Source organism: Hippoglossus stenolepis, chromosome 2 (genome assembly GCF_022539355.2).
Source record: "Hippoglossus stenolepis isolate QCI-W04-F060 chromosome 2, HSTE1.2, whole genome shotgun sequence".
NCBI lineage: Eukaryota > Metazoa > Chordata > Actinopteri > Pleuronectiformes > Pleuronectidae > Hippoglossus > Hippoglossus stenolepis.
In genome coordinates this window covers 2,104,597-2,129,069 of record NC_061484.1, presented here as the reverse complement: position 1 = coordinate 2,129,069, position 24,473 = coordinate 2,104,597, and the positions used below count along the sequence as shown (strand labels likewise).

Here is a 24,473-nt window from a genome sequence, read left to right as displayed (position 1 = left end):
CTTGAATTTGAGCTGGTTCATAACAGTGGTGTTGAACAAGATGTTGACAATTATATAGATTGTGTTTGTACCACTAATCAGTATAAATAGCTTTGTACAACATTTTTATTTTTATTTTATTGTTACAAAATTACATTATTAATTATAATATCTTAAAGTAGTTTGTAAAATGACTGATATCAACACTTCTTCTATCCCACAATGCACTGCACTGATTCCTGTGGACTATGAGGAAGATGTTGAGGAGGCCATGCAATCTTTTAGAGGAGTCTGAGTTCTCTCATGATTTCATACACCATATCTTTTTTATAGTATTATATGCAGTACTTGCACTGTTACGTATCTGTTACCAGTGCATGTGTAGTACAACATCACCACAGAGCGACCTCTCTTTCTGTCTTTGTATCATATTATGCTAATGAATGGATACTGCTGACAGGGCCATATCACCTGTTCTCTGTGTGTGTATAATACTATGTACAAACCTGTCTCTGTTCTCTGCCTTATAGCTGATTCCTGTGAAAACACTGTTCCTCACCACCTACAACTATATACTGTATATGCTCATTTAACAACATAGCTCTGTCCACTCAAATCGCCTCTTTTCCTCACCTCCTCCCTCCATCTCATCTACAGGATGCTGTTGTTGTTTTCCAGCTGATCTACCTGCATACACCCTCGTCAGACTGTTATGGATAAATTCTTGATCCTGATCCGTGTATGAACTAATCTGCCTGCCTTTGAATCGCTCTCCTCCCCACCACAGCCCCCATAAGCCAGGGTTCAGCTCGAGGTTTCTTCCTGTTTAAAGGGAGTTTTTCTTTCTATCTTTTTCTTATGAATAGCAATTAGGGATTCCTAAACTACAATTTTCTGATTGTCCATATTTTAGTTTTGTCTGTTATGGTTTCAAGGTCTGAAGTCTAGAGCACATAGATAAATCCACATCACCCACAACGCTAATGTTTACTACTGCCCTTTAGAGCCAGATTCTGTGTATACTTTATGTCACATTTGGATGAAACAGATATGGAGGTAGATGGTGATGACCTACGTGGGCCTCAATGAGAGTTCTTTCTTGTGAGGGCTACAAATCAGAGGTTTGGTGATTATTATGTTGGAAAATTAGACTTTTCTGCTATTGCTACTAGCTTGAAATCAATTCAATTTGTGTAAGATACATAACAATTGATATGTATCTGCATCTGAACTCAAATAGCCTTTGAAATCTTTACTTTATATATATATATATATATATATATGTATATACTGTTGTGCAATTGATACATTAAACGTGACACCATTAAATGGGGTGTCTTTCGGCATTCAATAAATTTGGTTATCAAAACAAATATTGAATATTAATATTAAAAATATTAATATTAAATAATAACTTTAATTGATTAAAGTTACCTCGGGGCACCACCCTTCAAAGGAAGGGAAAAGATATCCAATTTATTGATTAAGTCTCATGAAAGTACTAACTACACATTTGGAACTCTGATTAACAATTAAATGAATAACTATAACCAAAATTACCATATAGATAGTTAGCAAAGTTGAAGGATATGGAGTTCTTGACAGTGTAGAGGTTGGCAAAATTTACACTTATGCAACATTAATGAAAACAACATTTGTGAAAGAAAAACATTTATTATGAAGATAATAAAGTATAAAAACACAAATTACTAAAGGTGTACTTACTATAAAAATATGTGTATGTGAGTATGGCATGTGTGTGTGTGTGTGTGTGTGTGTGTGTGTGTGTGTGTGTGTGTGTGTGTGTGTGTGTGTGTGTGTGTGTGTGTGTGTGTGTGTGTGTGTGTTGGTGCCAGGTTAGAGATGGTTACAAATAACTTGTAACCAAAATATCACAGCAACACAAATCAAATGCCGATCCATGAAAAGGGAAAAAAGGTTGATGTGCTGTTTGAAGTCCAGTGAAGTCGTCTTGCTGGTTTGTGGCTCCTGTTTTTGTGGTTCTGCTGTGCGATGCACCTCTTGTGCTGAAGGTCTTAGGCAGGCTCTCGCGTCGCTGCCTTTGGAAGGTTTTAGCAGTCTGCTCCAGGCAGGCCTGCTTGAAGGTTGGTCGAGCTTGGGCAGGGAAGATGTTTCCCTTGCTGGGTGAGTGGAAAGCTGCACCTGTCCTCCATGGAAGTTGAGCAGAAAGAGAGGTGAGCTGGTAGCTACACTTCTCCTCTTGGAGAGTTGAGTGGAAGAGATGAGTTGAAAAAAAAAGAAGAGAGGGGGGACTGGGCTTATATTGACCTGGTGACCTCATGGGTCATGGGGCCCAGAGTGACCAATAGTGGTTGAAACGTGTGTCGAGGGTCAGTTTTCACACCTCTGTGTGATGTTGAAGCCCCTGGGAGACTGAGTTCTGGAGGCTCTGCTTTGTCTCCAGAACAAAGAAACATGTGGTCAGGATTTGACTACACATGTAGGCCAAACTGTAGTTCACAAATACCAGGTCCCAACATATACACACACACACACTGAATCATTTAAATTTTTATATGTTTGTATGTTTGATCTTTGTGTATTTGTGACTATTTTTAATGCCGTGAATTACAAAAAACAGAAAACTTGATAGGGATAATGATTCTATAAAGCTCCTCTCTTTAATGATGACCTACAGAGTCACATTTCACTATATGTGAATGAAAATCTTTGACTGACTCTGTTCTGTGTCACGATGTGTGTTATTTTGCATTTCTGGACTTTTACCATAATTATTGCACATGGGAAAGGTTCTTTGTGTGAGAAGTGTTTCTTTCTCACAGCCACAGACGTGTTGTGTGGAACCTTGTTGATGTAGGTTGAGTTATACATCATCTCCTCCTTTAGTCACAGGTGAAATATTCTCTTCCTGACTCATCTCAGCTCTGACTTCACACAGCACTCTGCTCCATCACCGCCGTCACTCTCGTTTTCTCTCATCCTCCGCCCGTGGTTCACGGGGCCGTATAAACGACAAAAGCCCCACAAATTTTCACCTCCTCCTCTTCCTGCTCCTTTCTGCTCTGTGTCATGTGTCATCAGCGCTGACACATGTCATCCAGCTCTTCTCGGGAGTCAGATGCATTTGAATTGACACAACTTGAGAAAATGACGGTAGTGAATTGGAGTTTGAATTTCCCTCGACAGGGATGACCTTCACTTCACACGGTAACAGTCTGCTCATATGTCTACAATAATTAAACGTTAATATTACTCCACACAGACAGCACTTTGAAATGTTTTCTGTGTCAAACAGTTGGAAAGATGTTCATAATCACCAAAATCAGCACATGCAGGAACTAGGACGTTTATAACATGGAGACTAAACTTTGCAAGCTTTAAGAGCAGTGCATATATGACTCTATATCTCTGTACGGTAAAAACACACCTTGGAAACTTTAATTATTAGCATCTAAATTAAATATTGAACTATATGAATAAATCCAGTTCATCTCTTACTTTAAGAAGTGAGTCCTGATAACTCAGAATCTGTGATTCATTACAAAGAGAGAAATGTGTGTAGTGTTATTTAGCTGGTACACAGAGTGGTTTGTTTTATTTTGTACTTTGTAAAATCTCATAAGTTATAGCCAGTAAACTTTTCTTGTATTGTGAGAGTAATTTTACAGAAGTAAACATTCTGTGATAATAACATAAAATAATGTTTCCCTAATTTGGAATGAGTTAACAGAAATCCAGATTTTAAGTTAGATGAATTTGAAGCCTAAACTTGAGACATAGGTTTGGAGCCTATTGGTTTCAAGGTTTGCGTTTTCTGAGATAAAACATTTTTTTGAGCGTGTGAAGTAGCAAGAAAAAACCTACTTCTAGTTGTACAACTGCAGACCTGAAAAAACAAACAAATCAAAGGCAAACTTCTCTCTGATTCTTTGATTAAAGTTGTTACAGCTCAGTCTTGCATGTGTCATGATGGGGAACGATATGTCTTCATGAGTCTCTGGTAAAATGTTCCGGCCTCAGCAGGGCGTATAGATGATGTAGTATTTTCAGTAAATAGTGTTGTATTTAAAATAGGGTCTACTGTCTGTCCCTTGTTTGAAATCTTATCTTAAAACATGTCAAGTAGAATTCTTCACCCATCCAACAGAAAGCTCCTCCTGCAGTACTACTTATCTTATTTCTTCTAACTGTTCATAGCTCATAAAATGATACATATAGTATTCTGTATGTAGCTAGGTGCAAAAATACAAATAATAATATTAAAGAAAAATAATCATAGATACAGTAACAACTTTGATTTATTAGTTGTAATTTCAGATGCCAAAAGTGGTTCCAGCATCTGCATGTTGATTATTCACTGTTGGTCTTTACTCTTCTAAACGGATTCTCTGGGTTTTGGACAATTTCAAGATGTGACTTTGAAATTAAAGACATTGTGAGGCACATTTTTTTTCATTTAGATTCTATGGACCAAAGTATCTATATATTATAATTACATATAAAATGTCCATGTAGCTTTCTGACATAAATTTAATGTAAAAGGTAAGTGTTATATCATGATGAGTTAGTGTGACTAAATCAAATAACTTGAGAAGGATTTAATCAAATAATGTTTAATAAACATTAATACATAAAGTCAATAATAATTGTTTTGAGTGTGCCGTATGTGTCAGGGACACACTCAAAACAATTTAGTGTGAATCTAGATGGTGGATCCAGGATTTTTTTTTCACATTCGTTAACATTGTGAGATGGGGTATTTTTCAACATTCTCACATTTCCTCTGAGAAGTTCATGGATCTAGATGTGAAAAATACGGCACATTTTGGGAACTGATATCTATGAGTGTGTGTAATTTGGTGCTTATTGAGTTAAATTAAAGTCGTGTTAGGCTTCGGTGGAGGTTTGTACTCTACTGAATTTAGGGCTTTGTAAATAAAATCAGACTTTACTTGACTCAGTCTCCTAATGTGACCTCTGGCCCTTAGTTAAGTCCAGAAAGACTGGCTCGGCTGACTCTGGTTTTGACCGTAGGTTCTCATCATGGAGCAGAAATGCTGTACTTGACTTTCTCTTTCCCTGAGCATGGCTGACGTGTCACTGCAGCCCGTGTTGTGTCGGTCTGATCCCTGCATTTTGAGAAGTCGAGCTCACAATCAAACCATTAATTAATGATTGAATTTATTTTCTGTGTAACATTAATTTGATTAAAAACAGATATAATTTGGTGAATATTAACATAAGTAATTTCACAAATGAAATCAAAATAAATAAAATAGCATCCTTGTAATGTGTCTTTGTAATTTTCTTATATTACCTTAATTTGTATATGCTTATAGTTTGCATAATATAGATCTGTAGTCATGTTCGAACTGGTGGACAGTTATTGCCTTTACTTCTAAATGTGCCGTTTGTGGTCTTTGCTGAATAAAATCCTCCAGTACGTAGAAATGAAGACTCAAAGCGTTTTAACTTAGATCAATTTCAGTTTAATTATTCACAACCCCCAAAAAATGAGAACAAAAAACAAAAAGGCTCTTTAACAATCTACAGTCATCATAATCATCATATAATTCCTCAGTATCGGAACAGATACACCCATCTCAATGTTATTTCCCTCTGGATAATATTAATACTAGGCTATAATAGAACATCTCCCTTGTGCTTCTTCTAAAACACTGTAATACTATTATGACTGTCAGCGTCTCTGTGGGACACACAGTACAAACCCACTACATCATTCAGCTCTTAAAGACGGACATGAAGAGCTCGTCATGCTCAGAGTATTTCAGTATCTTCATATGGAGCGGAGTCGTCTTGTTGTGCAGATGCAAAGCCCAATGTAGCCAGCTGGGACAGTGCTGTTATGTGTGTGTGTCTGTGTGGTGAGTACACGGTAAGACTGGAATAAAACCGAGGAAGCAGAAGTAAAGAAAATGATGTGAGTAGTGGTCCAGTAACAGGACATCAACAGGTCTTATATTCTTCATGCACATAGTTTCCTGTGAGCAGATAAACACACAAGTGTCTTCACTGTGGGGAGGTGGGGGCTTCAGGTGGTGCATGCACATTCACATGCACTATGCTGCCAGATTATCTGTCGGACCTGCTGATAGATCTCATGTTTGTTTGTGTATTGTTGGTGAACAAAGTCTAGTAAGGCTGTTTATACCTGGTATCTAATGGCTTATTAATGGTTAACCAATCATTTACCAATTATTTGGGGTTAGATAGAGCTGATCAGCAAGCCTCTGAGTAAGAGCATAGGGGCTGTTCAATTTCCAACGTGTTCTAAGCAACTGACCAATCAACAGTGGGCCAACAGACCAACCACAGAAGACTGGGCTTTTTGGGAGGAGGACCAATAATTAAAACAGACATTTTGGACAGTTGCTGCAGTAGTTGACAGTATGAGACAATGAATGTGTATTTTGTACATTACAACATGTAAATCTATTCTAATGGAGCCCAGAATTAAATGTTATCGGCCAAAATATGGGCAGTTTCACCAGTTTGACCAGACAATTCAATTCTGATATGATCTGAGAAGATTTGAAATCACATTTTACTAATACAATGTACTGTAATATACGTCAATTTACTAAATATTATATTATACTATGTTAAATAGATCTTTCTAATCTGCATTATCACTGGGAACTCTGAAACACTCAGTTGTCACCATGTGTGCAGACAGGAATACAACAAAGACAGTTCAAGTTGAATTTTAATGTTTGGATCCAGGACATAGCGCTCAATGCTTCAGTGACTTCCTGTTTACACAAATTACCGCTCTTGATTGGACAGTGCTCTTTGCACACATGGCTAAAGTTTCTCCTTGTTAAGACAATGACTCCGTAAGTTTTAATGGTGCAACCTGATTTAATAAATGTCAAGTCTGAAAGGAGTCTGCAGACCTTCACATATAACTGAGTGATGGCTTCATGAAGAGCTGAAACTGTCAGCAGAGATTTTTGTTGTTTTTATTTTATAACCTCTAACTTATAAGGTTTCATAACAAAGTCATTTATGAAGCATTAGTATTATTATTAACCATAAATAGTGCTTTAGTTACAGCTCATTAATCTGTTATAAAGACTGGTTTGTGAATAAACTACAATTATTCGGAGGCAATAAGACTCCTTCACCTTATGCTGTGTTCTCACAAAACGCCAGGCAATTTTTCACCTTGTATTACTGGCGCAAGTTTGGCTGCAGCATCACCTGTGTTTACAAGCACTACTCACTCGAGCAATGCAGGTAAACACAACCCTTGAACATTCTCCTGTTCTGGGAGAAAAAGGAGACGAGAACGACTGGAGAAGCCAGCACCATCATGTGTGGAACCACACGACCACCAGGAGGCGCACACAGATCGGCAACTATCTCCACCAGTAGATGTCTGGATGACTGCTGTTTCCAGCGCTACCCTGAGGCTGACCAGTGGCCATTTTGATGACCTGTTGAGCTTTCATTCTCAATGCCGATTGGCATTTGCAACACCGCGTCACACAAATTTTTGTTCAAATTTAAGTATTTTATCTCCAGGGCACGGTCACATATAACAAAGTATAAGCCCCTGTGAACCCAAACTGCAATTTGCCTTGCCACAGGAAACAAATGTTTTATGTTTAATTCGCTGATTGGAATTGAACATTTGTGTACGCGTGCCCAGGCCTTGAAGAGAATCGCATGAATTTTGCCTCTTTGTGTTGCCCGTCCCAAGTGATTTGAAATTGTCATCTATTTGGGTCTTGTCATGTAATCTCATTTTGTGAAAGCATAGCATCGCGTTTGGTGTGAACACAACATGCGTTGATCAGCAGGTGGCGGATTGGCCCAAACATCCACCCTTGTGTCACAGCCTTTCTGCTACAACACTGTGTGAGTGCAGCTAGTTTATCAGTGATCCACAAGGAAATCTAAACATCTGCCACATGAAGGCTTTTATAGTACCATCTTGTTTAGTGATCTGTAGGAAACGTCCACTGTCCTCTTCAAACTAAAGCTTTCATTTTTCACAGCAAACACTCAAGTGAAGCTCTGAATATGAAGAGACATAAAGTGGAGCCATGCGTCATGTTTTTATCAGACATAAATATGGGGACTTACACAGCTCTGACATCTGTTTCACTGGGACATTAAAAGAAATATCTATGAGCACACTGAGGTTTTGTATCAATTATTATAAACTGATCTGTGGATATGGTCAATAAACTGGAACACAAGCAGACTCTTATTAACTTTAGTCACAGAAAAGACACTTTCATGAGCGTCTCACTGTTCCACCACTGGTGATACTGCAGCTGGGACATCTTAAGTACTCCAGCAGTTTAAAGTTGTTTCTGACAAAAGAATCTAAATTCTCTGGTAAACAATCTCTGACCTACATTGTCCTGATGGAAAAATGTACTTGCTGATAGACGATGTGTTGCCAATAAGCCAATAACTATTGTGGCAATACTGCCGTTCAATTCTCTTTACCAGCTCATTTTAGCACTCAGTTCCAGCTCCCTTCAATGATTCCCTTCTTCTGCTTTTGTAGACATAAAAGCACTAGTGTTAATAGAAGTGTTAATAGCAGTACAGTATTTTAGAGGCTGGGGCAAATTTAGATTCAATTCAATCACTTCAACATAAAACTTGTCTTATTCAAACAGAAGGAAAGTGTTATATTCAGAAACTGTTGCAGCAACCAGTGTGTATGGGATAATACAGCTGAGACGAGATGTAAAACATATCAAACATGATTAGTTTGATGGTCATTCAGAAGTGTAATAGACTTTAGACAGGTGGTATCTTCTTCTAAAATGTCATTCAATGATCACTCATCCGTTACCTAGATTGCAGTTCCAGGGGATATTATTTGAGTTGATTCAATTGACACAGAACTGAACGCCAACCTTTACATTTTCTCTCCATTAAACTATACAAAACACATGTTTTGTTTGAATTTGTAGAAATAACACATTTTTCTTCTGATAATCATTGTCAAGCATCAGTTCATGTTCAACAAGCAGGTGTGGGGAGGGGGAGAGTGATGGAGAGGAGGAGACTGATGGAGAGGAGGAGACTGATGGAGAGGGGGAGAGTGATGGAGAGGAGGAGACTGATGGAGAGGAGGAGACTGATGGAGAGGAGGAGAGTGATGGAGAGGAGACGAGGACAGATGAGGTGGTGAGGCTGAGGGTGGGGGGGCAGCAGCAGGTATCATTGTCTCAGGTACTCTGTGACTCCCCCTACATATCAATCACACAATCTATATTTCACTAATAACACCTCAAATACACAGAATACTTTTTCATTTTTCTGGCTCTTAGCATTAAATGACACACTGTATCAGTGGGGATTACACTAATTCACCTGTCCAATAAACAGTACTGTATATTGGAAAGGTGGACAACCTAACATGTAGCAAACATCTGTCTTCCACAGTATCACATTCTGTAAATGGTACAAACATGTGTCAGAGCTCCCTCTGTGCCTTGTTATTTTTATGGAATTAGCTAAATATATAGAAGATATGGCACCATAGACAGCTGAGGACTGAAAATGAAAAGCTCCCTTCATGTCCAGTTGCCATCTTTATCTGGGTAAAGGAAAGGAGACACACTGTAGAGAAGGCTCCAAATGTTTAACTCGCTGCCGACAGGAAGGAAAGGTTTGTTTAAAAACGCTGTATTTAGGTTTTGAACAAACCTTCCCTTACCTTAAACGGCAACAGTTATTTTTTCAACACTGACAGTGAATTAGCATTATTACTCTGCTTATTACTCAACACAGCTAAGTCTTTCAAAAACCTCTTTTAGCATAATGTGTTTAGTCTTTAGTCTTTCCAACCAAACTCATCAACCTTGTTTTGAGCAGCAGCAGCAGCAGCATTGAGAGAAAAGGGTCTGATAAAGCATCTATCCACTGCCTGCTCACCAGCACAAGTCACATAGATAGCACTGTGTGATCATGGTTTTTCTCAGAGGCCAGTAGAGCTCAAACAAAGACCTACAAGAGGGGGAACACTGCACACTTGAATGTAGGACTAGCATGCCCTATGGAAAGCACATGGAGGCTTAGAATGTGTGGTTTAAAATAGACTTGGGGTCATTTCCAAACCTGCTGCTGAGGCTGCTCAGTAGCTCTAGTGTGAGACATTTATAGTAACTGTTAGCATCTCTCCTGCACAACATGAAAACAAGCTGAGCTGACACTCAGCGAGCTGCCGACACTGGAGCCACAGCACTATGTTATTGCCAGTCTGAGCTGTAGGAACAGCAGTATCAAGGCTCACAGTTCAACTGGGAAACACACATTTGCACCACTGACCAACAGCATCCTGTCTGGACAGAGTTTAGCTCTGATTAAACTGAGTTTAATTCAAGGTCCTCTGTCAGAGCATAAACTTCTCTACACAGAGACATGGTACACACACGGTCAGGACACATCAGTCTATGGTACAAATAAATCTTTTCCCCGCTACGATCTGATAGGTCCCTTTACATCTGAGAGGTTTTTTTCTCTCTTTTGTGAGATGATGATGGAAGAAAAAGAACCTTGGTACACAACTGTTGTTCTCTCCAGTGGTTCTGCTGTTCTATCCCCTGTGAGCAGTCACTATATCTCCACACAGTCTCTCTGGGCCTTCACAGTGATGTTTGAGTTTGCTGCTTTAAACAGCCTCTGTCAACAAAAAAATCAAAGAGACAAAACAAAGCAAAGTCGTCGTCTTTGGTTAAAGAAAATAAAGGGTTACTGATGATTCTTGTGTCAGTGTGAATAATGAAATTCACCTCCCACATTTATGTTTGGAGTAGGTAAGTGTGTGGAAGAGCTGATAAATGAGGCAGCAAAAGCTGAGAAAATGATTCCCTCGAAACCCTGTCCTTAAATTAACCTATATGAGCCATACTGTGTGCCAGCCATTCACTTTCCCATTTTAACTGCTTTGTATGAGCCCTATGGAGGTGAAACTGGGACGCGAGCTTCCCATTGTGAGCTGCTTCTCAGTGCAGACTCTGCGTGAAGCAGACGGTTACTGGACACTGATGTCTTGTTACAAAGACCGATTTCTGTCATGCATTTGTCTCAAGGGGGAGTGCACTTGTGTGTTTATAAGGTCTTTCTGATTGCCCGATAGCAACACACACACTTGACATGGAAGAGGAGGATGAGGGGGTGGGTGGAGAGAGGGAGTGTATGAAGGGACAGATACAAGTGTTTTAACATTTGAAGACAACGTAACAACCTGAGACTAGTGTGGGGGAGTGGGGGGGAAGTAAGGTGACAGAGAAAGGGAAGAGGAAAGAGAGAAAGACAGAGATCAACAGACTGATATTCAGAGAAAGAGAGAAATAGTGCAACAAAGATAAGTAAAGCGACACTTCTTGAATCTGGGAGCATGGGAGACAGGAAGGGGGGGGTAGAAAAGGTAAAAAGACAAGAAGGGGACAAGGACTTTGGGTAAGGGGAGAGAGAGCTCAGGGAGGGAGGGAAGAAAATAAGGGGGAGACAGTAAAGAAGGGAAGAATTGAGAAGAAAAATTTAGACACAGGAGCAGTAGTGCTTTCAGGAGTATGGCTGTGGAACTCCATATCCTGGTCTGTAGATGGGTCGCCCCGTTGGTGACTGAGAACTGGAATAGGGGGCCCCTGCAGGGTAGCTGTAGCCACCATAGCTGTAGGAGGCCGGGTAGGGGGCAGGGCCACTCTGGGGGTGGCTTGGGGTGTACTGGCCAAATGCTGAGCCTGGGTGTGGTGCAGGGAAGGAGGGCTGAGTAGGGTAAGGGCAGGTGGCTGATGCCGGAGGCCCAAAAGTGGGCCTGGGGCCAGAGAAGCTACCTGGGGGGCCGAAAGGTGAGCCGGAACCTGGGTAAGGAGAGAATTGTGATGGTGGATTGGCTGGGCCAGAGGCTGCTGCCGCTGCTGCAGGGGGGGCATTGGGTGGGGAGACAGGATATGGACTGTAGGGTAGGCCGGGGCAGCACCCTGCAGATGAGGAGGCCGGCTGAGATGCGTTTTGGTAACTGGAGTTCGGCTGCTGCTGATTTGTTGTTGTTGTAGTTGTCGTCTGTTGATTCCACGGTGAGGGCGTGGCAGCAGGATCCTGGCTGATGCCTGCTGATGATGTCATGGTTGTGGGATTGCCCTCGCTCCTCTGCCGCAGGATCTCCTGCAGTTTCTCTATCCGTACTCGTCTTTTGTGAGCGAGGGAGCGCAGGGAGAGGAAACGGTCAAAGAAGGAGTCCAGCGGAAGAGAGCCCTCCAGAAACTCATCAGCTAGAGCCTGCAGAGAGACACATTTACCAAGTAACAGTGATGGTTACTAAACCAGCATCTTAAAGTAACTCCCCTAACCACAAACTGCTCAGATCAACCTCTGACTGTACAATGGTCTAATAGGCAGCTCTTCATTGTGAATAGGTCCTGGTATTGCAGCCCAGTGCAGCTCATATATAAATAATAATAATAAATGAATTACAGTGCTGTAAAAAACAATTTGCTCCCTTTCTGATTCCTTTTAGTTTTGTATATTTGTTTCAGATCAGACTAATTTCAGAATGAAGCAACAATGGACTATTATTTATGAGTGTGTGCAATTTGGTGCAAAACCAAATAAAATCTGGATCTAGTGCATTTAAATGTGGTTTCATAAGGGAACTGTTGTGCCTTGGAAGAGGTATGCACTCCACTGGGTGCCCTTCTACTATTCAATAATTTACCTAAAATATTTAGATGTGACAAATAAGCAAAAACAGAACAAATCAGGACTCAATTCAAAGTCATTTTAAAATCATAAAAACAATGACATTAAAAATAATTGCAATACTTAGATGAATTGATTTTTTGGTCTCACTCCTAATGTCTATGCATAACAATTGTGCGTGTACAGTTGTTGACAGTTATGCACTCACCTCTGACTCTTCCTCTGTTTTGCCGCCCTCTGTCTGTAGTCTGGAGAACAACGCCTCTGGAGACACCTGACCCACTATACCATCTGAAGGGGGAGGACACAAGCAAAAGTAAGGAGGAGCGAAAGAGCGAGAGAGCAAGACAAAAATACATCCCATCAGGATACCGGAAAAACTGGTTCTATTCACCCGGGTCCGGGTACAGGTTTACTAAATACAGACAATTAGAATCATGAGCCAGTGTCATTGGCATCAACAGTTTGCAAAACAATAGGTGCGTTCAAGTTGTACTTGGCAGCTACAGGAGTGGAGTAAAAAAGAAGAACATCGCCCCAACTCAAGTCTTTTCACAGCTCAGTAAAATCAGAGTTTCAGGAAAACATACAGGGTGATAGGTTCAGCTATGAAGGAAAAGTCATACATGTTCTATTTGTCAGAGGCACACTGTTAGAGAGAGACCATGTTTATTAATTTATGTTTCTTTGAGAAATGAAGACTTGAGAAAGCTGTCAACAAATAAAAAGAAATCTAACTCCATATTTCTTGTTTGCTGTTTTTGATTTATATACCTCTGGTCTTTAAAAATCTTCTCTAATCCTCCTCAATGCAAATAATTTCAAATATATATGTATATACTATATTGATGCTTATTGTTCCTGAGTTTTACCCTCATGGACCTAGATACATATTATAGGTAGCTGGATATAGAAATCAGCAAATGAGAAATATAATATACATATACACTTAACAAAAAAATATAAGTCTGAATGATGGATAATGCAACCTCCTCTCAAGCCTTAGTTATTTTACAACAAACTCCTATGGACTAAACCCGACCAGATACTATAGTGTAAAAGGGTAGTGTATGAAATACAGCCTAACTATCGAAAGAAGGAAAATCAAATGAGCTGCATCACATGAGGCTAGAGTAAAATGATAGAATAATTACCAGCAAAGAATAGCACACCTTTGTTAAATATAGATATGGTAATTAGTTTGATGAACTTATTCCATAAAAGTTTTGACAGACAACACGAACAGCCAATGATATTGAGAATAGCGCCGCACCGAACCAATCATTGGCTGGAATAGAGTTACAGCCACGTCAGGTTAGGTTGACACATACAGGGCAGAGCGTAGGAGTAGCAGCCGGCAGCAGCACACGTGCTAATGTTTGGGCTACAGCAGCCGTGAACATCAGTACGTCGGGAGTGAGATAAGAGAGAAAATTAAAATGATCTGTGATATGATTATATTCAATATCACCTAACCCTGAGTTAAAGAAAAATTCAGACCAGGGCCAAAAAAAATTCATCAGCCAAACCTTGATGACATCCACAGTAAAATGAATCCAACATAGTGCTAGAAATTACTATTAGAAAAAAATCATAATCACTACATCTATAAGAACAGCAAGACAGAATGGGTTTCTGTTCACATGTCTGTGATATCTGATTAACATGGCTTTGCTTTCTAGTGTACTGCTTTTGATTTGCTTAGTTTATTAATGGAACACAAAGGGGCATTTCACAAGGATATGGAGGATATGTTACTGGGAGAAGCTCAGTTACATCATATTTACTTGATTGGGAGAGTCTAACATGACAACTAAAGACTGTTTCGAGAGGATCTACATGCAACATGATTTAGTATCTGTCTTCTCTTCTCTCTGCTGCTGCTTCACTGTCTGCTGTTGCCACTGGCAGAGAGGGAGGGGGTCTGGTTTGTCTCAGACATTAGATAAGTTTATAAAGCTGCTTTCAGACATGCACTGAACCCTGGCGAATCTCCTGACATTCTCAGGAGGGGCTTTACGTGAGAACACAACTGTCAAGTAGGAGGCTCTGGACTTTCTCTGCAGTTTCTCCGTCCAGGCCCCGTGTAAAAACTCTGGAGAAATTCCGAAGCGAGAGGCCGGGCTGATGACATGTCTAACGCGAAACGATGGGTGAGATGCAGTAAGGGCAACCGCTCAAAGTAGCTGATGATGCAATGGTAAGATTGGTACAAGCTAGTGATGCAATTATGAAATCCTCCGTAGACCAGACCATCTAATTTCAGCTTGGCTTCGGTAAAGTATTCCAAACTTAAACTGTGTGTGTGTGTGTGTGTGTGTGTGTGTGTGTGTGTGTGTGTGTGTGTGTGTGTGTGTGTGTGTGTGTGTGTGTGTGTGTGTGTGTGTGTGTGTGTGTGTGTGTGTGTGTGTGTGTGTGTGGGGGAGTGGGAGTGAGTGTGAGTGAGTGAGTGAGTGGGAGAGAGAGGAAAAGAGCGAGCGGGACGGCTGATGAAATGTTTTACAATAAATTTGAAAAAGTAGCGATCATTATGTGATGATCGGTGTTGATATTGTGGTGTCATTTCAAACAAATCAACATTTAAATTGTAGCGAATCAGAGACGTCAGCGGAGAGAGAGAGCAATCAGTGGGTGTGTGCACTGTTAGTTTTCCCTCAGGTTCTGGGACTATCATAAATAAGCTACACAATTATTTTAGATAATCAACCGCTCATAGTGATGAATTTGACCTGGGACAAACGTGATCACTAGAAGTTTCCACAGTAGAATTTGGTCAGGAGGAGGCGGAGCGAGATTTGACGGAGCCACCTCACAATTCTCCTTTTCTCTCCATTCTCTTCTTCCGACAATGATTCAATGAAGGAAAAAACCTGTCAATGATCTGAATATCTTCAATTTATTATCTAGGGCAGCAGGGCTCCCTCTGATTGGCCAAATATATTGACATGCAGAGCTTGAATGCATTGCAAATGGAACAGAATTTATCGCAGTTCAAGCAGTCTTTTAGTTTTTTAGCCTATATGTCTGCTGTTATCCTCCTCCTACTTACTGCTGATCTTGCTGACCTTGAACTCGCGAGCATTGCGAGAACTCGCAATAGCTGCAGTTACTACAGCAGTTACTAGGAGGAGTATAACAGTGGACATTTATGCTCAAAACATGGTGTAAATTATGCAGTTTCGAGTCAAATTTGAATGTTGGGGCTTACGGATACTTGGGTGACACCACAGGAGCAGTATGGACGCAGTTTTTCTATTCGTTTAAAGAAGTGGTCACCATTTACTTCAATTGTATTGGATTTGGCTGCAACGCTGTTTACCCCTGAAACTCCAAAGGTGTTTTCTCCCACCCCTCCATCGGCGTTGCGGACCCTTTGACACCTAGATGTGAAATCCGCCCAGAGACAAATTAGCGTGAAAATTAGTGTATGTTCCTTTCAGATCAGGTACAATGTCTGTGTGCTTCTTTCTTTAGAGCCACATGCAGCATTCATGTTTTACATGAAGTCTCTGGTAAACAAATTGTTGTAACATGTCCCACCTCTCAGGGAGCAGTGCTGTCTGTAGGTGTCTCTGACGGCCTCTAATTGAGAGTATCTCTCCACCAGCCCCTCCTTCTGTGACTCCAGACGAGGCCTCATGTCTAGGTTTTGCTCAGCAAGGCTGCGATTTGATGCCAGCGCCATTTCTCGCTCCAGCTGAATGTTCTGGATCTAAAGTGGAGAGAGATAAAAAGTTAACATTTGAAGCAGTTTGTGTAGAGGGATTATCATTTCATTTTATACAGTACAAATATTGTTCTGTGGGGTGATGCTGGGTATCAAACCTCAATACTTCTCTCAGTATCACTGGTCAGATGAAACATCTTGCTTACTTATTTGATTGGACAGTTTCTGATTTAAATCTGCATATTTCAAGTTTTGGACAAATACATTTCCAGGAGATATTAGATATTCAAGAGCTGGCTTTTTTATTCAATACAAGAGGGATGCTTTGAAAAATAAATAGTTAGAGTATATTATGTGTCATAATGAGTACAGTTCTATCAAAAGTATATTTTTAGTGTCCCATGAATGCTAGTATCAACAAATCTTGACCAATCCCAGTCCTGGTGGGTAGAGAACAAAGTGAGGCCCTTAAGGATTTGAGGGTGGTGATTTCTCATGAGAAATACAATTTAAAAAAACTGTAATCCTAATTTATGGTACTCTCTGCTTTGGGTCTCATCTTACACTATTAGCAGGGTTGCAGGGGTACACATGTCTAGGGAGCTTTTAGGCATAGGTTACATAACACTGCTGACTTCAGTTATTGACAGATGTTCTAGGAGTCCAAAGGCTCTGTGACATGTGACACCTGGTGTTCAGAGGGAGTGTCACAGCAGCACTCAGTTGTGAAGGAATCATATGAAGGAGGAGCAGGAGAGGCTGCAGCCATGATGAACTTTAAAGCCAAAATAAATGTAACTGTCATGTTTATTGTATGCTACGGGAAACACAACACAAGTGCTCTGTAAATCAGGCCAAAAGAGAGAAATGTATATATCATAATGTGATGATGATTTTAGGATGGTGCCTCGGAGTTAAGCATTAAGACAAACAACTGTTGAGTATCCAGCTACATATAGGGAGACCTATTTTGGATACAGCCAACTAAATGATGCATAAAACATAACATTTTTAAGAGCACTGAGCTAACGCCTAATGCACAAGAAATACAAACTCTCATCAACCACAAATTAGCTTAGAGAGAGAGAGAGAGAGAGAGAGAGAGAGAGAGAGAGAGAGAGAGAGAGACGAGACAGAGAGAGAGAGAGAGAGAGAGAGAGAGAGAGAGAGAGAGAGAGAATTAAGGAATGGTGTAAAAGACTAAGTTACAGGTCTTTTATGTTACTATTTGACGTGTATCATATAAGACTGGTGGGACAAATTAGACTATGGTGAATGCCAGTTGAGGTAATAATGAGAGACACTGTTTAGGCCTGTTGGTCTGTTATATTCTGGTTTGTGTGATACTGCGTGAATCCATATATATTCTATTGTTATGCTGCTGTTTACACAACTTTTAACCCCTGTTATATTATTACATTTTGTTATAAAATGTTAATATGTTTAAAGTGTCACAGACACATCCATTTTAAACAGAACATTGATCAACTTTCAAGCCTTTGTTATTACACATTATTATATTATTAATCAAAATAACTCAGTGACCCTTATAACATCATACTAATGACACTCTTTATATTTAAATTTCAACTGAAAGGCTCGAGATAAATCAGTCACACCACACAAAGGACTCCCATAAACACTTGGGCATTGTGAAACCATGTTTGCAACCCTACACAATGTAAACCAAAAATGTAAAATTATATAACTATAACTGTACCCCAAACTTCCAGTGGATCAGCCTCTGTGGTTCGATCTTAATTCTTGGACAAGATACTGAACCCCAAATTGCCTGTGTGACTGTGAAATGACCAACATCTCGCATCACAACAGAGATAATTTCATATACATAATGATACATATCATTACTCATATATTTTCTCCATATTGTGAAATGTGTCGATGTCTTTGGAGTTGTAACAACAGCTGTTGTCTCCTTCCATCTTCATGATTCTTCTAATGTGTTGTGTCACAGCTAAAAGCCTCTTTCAGTCTGCGTCTGAGCTTTGTTTTGAGCACTCGACTGTTCTCTTGTGGCTCTCACCCATAGACTCTCTCTGTACTGTCTCACACCAGTCTGAAGGATAATTTGTACCGTTTTTTGACTTTTCATACTGAAACCACATCTATGTTACAATGGGGGCTCCTTTTTATTGTCTTGCATGATTAGAGTCCTTATTCCTGTGTCATGTTTGCTCTCTTCAATGTTTGTTTGTGTTGCCTTCTACTGTGTGGAAGAATACAAAGCTAAGTTCAAATAATGAAACTTACTAACTGTAATTATACCTCGACTCAACAGTCAAAATGATGTGCATGCAACATGAGCTTTACTCTTGTGAATGCCCCACCGGCCTGCCACATCCAAACAGCTCATTGTCCATAATTCCACACCAGGCATTTCAATCAGACAAGTTACAACCTCAAACATATTGCACTTTAACACCTACCATCTAATTACTTATCAAATTATAAACAAAGGGACTGCGTTTATCTAATGACACCATGATGACTCATTGAAAAATGTGATGACTTTGTATTGACTTCAGTATTTCACATGAGTAGTTTGGTTCCAACACCAGTAATAAGCAGATACATAGTATGATAACCATTCATTTTGATACTGTGGTATATAGTTAAACCACCACTGCAATCTTAGTATATTGAGCAATGTATGAATTAGTAGTATGTAATAAATAGTGTATCTAGTTTTTAATTATCACTAAACAGTATTTGCTGGGATGAGATTTTAAAGGAAATTTTGTTTTACCTTTTCATACTCTGCGATTGTGATTCCATTGACAATTTTTTTCTGAGCTTGTATTCAATATACATAAATACTATTAAATACTTGTGCCATACATTCTAACTTTAAGTGTACATAATCAATGTCTGTATTACTTACCTAAATGCACTCCGATCACTTTAATCATTTAGTATTTATCTACGTTTTCACAGCTGTTATCCTGTTCACCGTCCTTTTACATTCATATACACTTCTCTTACTTTATAATTTAAGTATACTGCACTTATTTGTAACTGTCTGTGGACATTGCACTGATGTCATCGTTATTTTGACATGCTCTTTGTGCCTTAGAATTGCCCTCTGGGGACAAATAAAGGGTTTTGTATTTGAAAGAGTTCCCATTTAAATGTATTCCCTTCAATGTTGGTGGAGATAGAAACAGAACACTTTGCTGGATATGGTATAAAACCAATATAGGTTTACATCACAGCAGTCAAGTCAGGATTAACAACTTCAATTTCCTCTCTGAGTAATCATGTTTTGTCAATATAAACCTTGGCTGTTTTTTGCTATGGAGAAGCAGATGTAAGAGGTGCAAATGTGGATTCTGGTGTACACAAAACAATTAGCGAATGAAAACAAAAGATGTCGCCTTGGTTGCCAAATTCTATCAAAACTGACCCAGAATTTAAAAGTGATATGATATAAGCTGCTGACTTCCCATTTTCTCGACAGCATCCAGGAGACTTGCCCATTGATCCAAGCTGTACGAAGAGCTCCAAATGTGAATCACTTAACATTGTCTGTGGGGAAAATCAATGGGACTTATGGACTGAAATTGCTCCTCACATTTCACGACTCCATTTGTTAAGTAATGTCCATGAGTATGTGGCTGGGTGTTGTACTGTTAGTTTTCTTACTGTGAGCTCGGTATATATTATAATATTTGTTGTGATACAAACAAATGGTCAGTTTGGGATTTAGATCTATTAGTATGAGAAATTGGGTGTGCTAGTCATGTGATTTGAGAGGCTCAGCCAACTAAATGCCCTGCAGGGCTTCAGCACTGTAAAACACATAGCTGACTTATCAATGAGAGCTTTCATGTGAGAGCTCAGCCCATCTGAAGGCCAGACTGGAAAATGGGAGTCAAGTGGAAAGTGAAGCATCATTTTTACCTCGTCGGACTCCAGCGCCATAGACTCCACCCTCTCCGGGTTGTCCAGGAGCTCCTGTAGCTCTGATTGGCTCAGGTCCTGGAGCTTCTCCATTTGATTTGCCAGAGTGGCTGTCCGTCACAGAGGAACCAGGAAATAAAAGTTAAAAACAATGTTTGGAAACAGAAAGTGAACAGTCAGAGGCCTAACTACAGAATGTTACTGTCCCTAACCTTAAGTAGATGATTATTAATTATTAATCATTGACTTATCAGGCCATTCATGACAATCTTCAAAACACAGCTCCTTCACAAAGTTCCCACTGTGCTGCTGCTCTCCGACGATTGTGAGCATTTTATACATAAACAAGTAGCAGTACGACGTGTATACAGTTGGCTAATGGCTAGCTAGCATGTTCAAACAATCCTGTGGAGAAACAGTGGGGGTGAGTGACAGCAGGCCACGGAGCAGAACAAGATGTTCGACGGGAAGAGAAAAGGCTGTAAATTAGCTGACACTTACACGATGCTAGCAAACCAAATCCCGCCTGACACTGCACCGTCGTGACATCCAACAGCGCCTCGGTGTCCACTGACAGCTGACGTGACACGGCCTCAGGATCTTAGACCTGCCCTCACCCACTCCGCCGGCCCGATAGGCTAGCTAGCTACACGGAGACGTCTCGTGTTCGCCGACGGTTCCGCGTTGAGCGATCCGATGACAACAACAGTCGGAATGATCGCAATGTCAGCCAGGCACTCAGCCGCCGTCAACTTCGAGGGAAGCCCGGCGGTTTGACGATCAAACACGGAGCCCAGGGTGACACCAGTCGGCCCGAACGACCTCAGCCACACGCCCCTGGGTCCTGGTAAATGTTATATCACTGAACACACGAGCCCAGTCGACAAAGGGAGCCTGAAAAGCGCCTAATATTCGCTAAAAATAAGAAAGTTTCACTCCACACTGACAGAAACCGCCGCCATTTTAGGAACCATCCACGCTCCCTGGTTTGTGGGGGTGTTCGATCAAAACAAAAAAAATACAAAACAGCACAAGTTAACTCAAATCATCTGCTGATTTATACATTTTAAATACTTCCTGTTTGTTGGCACATTTACGAGTACTTATTTGATCTGTGGAGGTTTTGTGTCAGCGTGTGCCCCCACACAACAGGGCGATGGTGCCGTCCTGTGTTCAGCTGATATAAGGGAAACCCCTACAGTATGTGACGGTAACGTTCCAGCTGCTGCTCAGTGTTAGTGGTAGAACATCTGTCACCAGCCAAGGCTCCAGGTATAAAGGCTCAATAAACTGTCATCAATCACTCTATGAATAGTTAATACTTTATTTAGCAATGATCAGTTACTACTGCAGACCTGGTAGATTGATGTAGAACACTGTAATGATGACGCTTTAACGAGGATAAATGATTTTACTATGTAATACCTATATCTGCAGACCTGACAACTTGTTATAAAGTATGAATCCCTTCGTGTTTTTCATTGGTTTTTACCTACATTTGTAACTCAATGAATAGAAACTCACAGACATCTTATTACCAACACATTCGTTTTAAGCAGGTGTAAATGCAAATAATCCGTTTTATAGATGGAGTTTGCTGCAGAGCAGAGGTTCTCAATTTCTTCTACAGCCAAGGCCCCCTTACAAGATGGAAAATATCCCGTGGACCCCCTAATGTGTCCCTTGACATAGCCTATATGTTTTTACACTTCTACTTACTCACGTGAAAGAACAACACATGAGAAATATCTTAAAAAGATTTAAGACATGTATTAAATTCTGCTAAAATTAAATAAATAAACCACCAACAGTCTCAGAATGGTGTAGGGTCATATCCAACCTCTTACTTGAGATATTGATTTAGAACTAAAATTTGTGTGTTTTATCATATGGGTTCCATACCTGGATCTTGTGGGACCCAGTTTAGCCAATATTCTGGAAGGGACTTCCTAAACCAAGGACTGATGGCGGAATGCTGAGGGGAAGCCTTGCTTTCGATACGTTTATTCATTTATTATATCTTCGCACTGCTCCTTGTGTTAGGGAGAGGAATGTTCAGATGTTCAGATGTTCAGTGTGCCACAGACCCCCATTTTGAGAACCACTGCTCTAAAAGATCAGTGATGACAGATGTTTGAACCATTAATAAACTTGTTAATGGTAAACATGGCCGTTATAACAAATCGATATAACTAGAGCCTTGTTACAGCTTTGTCCTTGCAGTCTGCTTTATCTGTTAGTTTAGGCTTTTATACAGGAAGCTGAAATGATTTTAACTGGACAGCCAGCACATTCCCAAAAATTCACCCAGTGTATATCTGCTAATATTAAATCCTGGATGTCCCACACTTTCCTTAAATTAAGTGATGATAAGTTTGAGGTCATTGTTTGGTCCACTTAATTCCACCAGCTCTGTTTGTGCCCTGGTGACAATCTTTCTGATCTGTTGAATAATATGAAGTAGGCTGCTAAAAATCTAGGGGTGATATTGGATTCTGACTAACAAGTCTAGAATGCTTAGTTTGTTTCTGTCACATCAAGATTATCTTTAATTTATTTATGAACAACTGCTGATTAACAAAAAGTTGTACATACTTTTATTTCTTCTCACCTTGATAACTGTAAAGCACTTTACTCTGGGATCTGCCAGGGCTCCCTCCACCATCTCTAGCTTCTGTGCAGCTAATCACAAGTAAAAAAAATGCATGACCACATCACCCCTAGTCTTGCTTCCCTACACTGGATCGCTGTTAGATTTTGAATTGATTTGAAAATGTTATTGTTTCCCCTCATGGCCTTAAAAATATCTCTCACATTTATTGATTTTTAGGGACCCTCTCGACCACTGAGATCCACAGACAGAGCCCTGCTGGTTCCCAGGTCACAGCTTGAAACTGAGGGTGACAAGGCTTAAGAGCCTCCACACATTGGAACTCTCTGCCCATTCAAAATAAACTAAACCTCTAGTTCCTTTTAAATCCTTTCTTAAAACGTTTGTGTTTTTAAAGCTTTATAACCCAACATTTAAAATTTTGGTAGAATAACATAAAAACACAAATTCATTCAAAGCTACTGATTAAAACAGATTCATATTGGTTTTCGCCTTTGGTCTCACAAACTGGAATAGAATATGATACTGGAAGAAATCTGGTTTGCTGCCAGGTATTGAATACAAAAGTCACATGAACACACCTGTCAATGAACAAATAGTTTACAATATATAAACTATAATGCAGTGTTAATATTAGCACCCAGTTTTCATTTAGTCATAGAGACAAATATTTTTCTGAACCAGAGATATTTTTCCTTTCTAAACTTGAGCTACAGTGTTTGTTTCCATAGACACACACAGGTTGTTGTGTAAAACTGCATATGTCCGTACTTCCCATTGTTGTCTTTCATTGTTATAGTTTAGTTTTTAGTTGTTTTTTTGACAAAATAAATTCTACAATGTCACAATCGATATAAAATATCATAATTTTAAAAGATAACAGCAGCAGATTGAGCCAAATATAAAGACTTTTACCATTTTGAATTAAAGTGGAAGATTTAGACCCAGGCCTCATAAAGAGCCAAATGATTACAATTCTAGGTAAGAAAAAGTCATATAACACTGAGAGATTCAGCCTCAGTGGCAGGAGCAGCATTCAGGTGTCCTGTGAGAACACTGCTGACAGTATTTGATTCAAAGCGTAGTTTATTGATGACAATGTGAAAGCTTCATTTTTATTGTGACAGTTGAGTGAAAAATTTGATGATAATAGAAAGGGACCCTGAGATCATTAAAAGGTTCAATGTTTGAAGCTTTGATCACAATATTTGCAGAAAGTTGCCAATGATGCATCTGAGGGACTAATGTAAAATGTACATTAAGGATCAATGGTAACTATCAAGTGAAAAGTTCTGTAGATAAAGAGGAGGAAGCAGAGTAGAGGCTGCTCAGTGATTGGCTGCCCAGGCCCTGCCATAGAAACACTAGTAACAATTATGTCCTGTTTTAAATAAGCACAAGTCACAGGATGGAAAATCACCATCAGTCTTCGAGACGGTTTATTTCTTATAAACATCAAACACTAGTGGATTCAGAAATTTATTTTGGATATACAGTGAGGACAAATTTAGAGCAAAACCAGTATATAGTTCACTATACATGTAATCTATTGCAGCCTTCAGACATGCAGGAAATACATGTAATGTTTAGTGGGTTTGCCAAATTGTCCTCCCCCGA

General features: G+C 39.8%; 1 protein-coding gene across 1 annotated transcript; it reads right to left on the bottom strand.

Moving 5' to 3' along the window:
- Nucleotides 1-5,434: 5,434 nt before the first annotated feature.
- On the bottom strand, nucleotides 5,435-21,759 carry vps37c (VPS37C subunit of ESCRT-I). Its single transcript, XM_035177822.2, has 5 exons — nucleotides 20,747-21,759; nucleotides 20,246-20,355; nucleotides 16,198-16,369; nucleotides 12,866-12,948; nucleotides 5,435-12,237 (listed from the first exon to the last, which is right to left on the bottom strand). The coding sequence occupies exons 2-5, from the start codon at nucleotides 20,336-20,338 to the stop codon at nucleotides 11,521-11,523; spliced, it is 1,065 nt and encodes a 354-aa protein (XP_035033713.1). The 5' UTR covers nucleotides 20,339-20,355; nucleotides 20,747-21,759; the 3' UTR covers nucleotides 5,435-11,520.
- Between the last annotated feature and the right edge of the window lie 2,714 nt (nucleotides 21,760-24,473).

Coding starts and splice junctions, on each gene's coding strand:
- vps37c (XM_035177822.2), bottom strand. CDS start 20,338: ATGGAGAAGCTCCAGGACCTGAGCCAATCAGAGCTACAGGAGCTCCTG. Junction 16,370..20,245: donor TGGCGCTGGAGTCCGACGAG/GTAAAAATGATG, acceptor TCTCCACTTTAG/ATCCAGAACATTCAGCTGGA. Junction 12,949..16,197: donor ACAGCACTGCTCCCTGAGAG/GTGGGACATGTT, acceptor CTCCCCCTTCAG/ATGGTATAGTGGGTCAGGTG.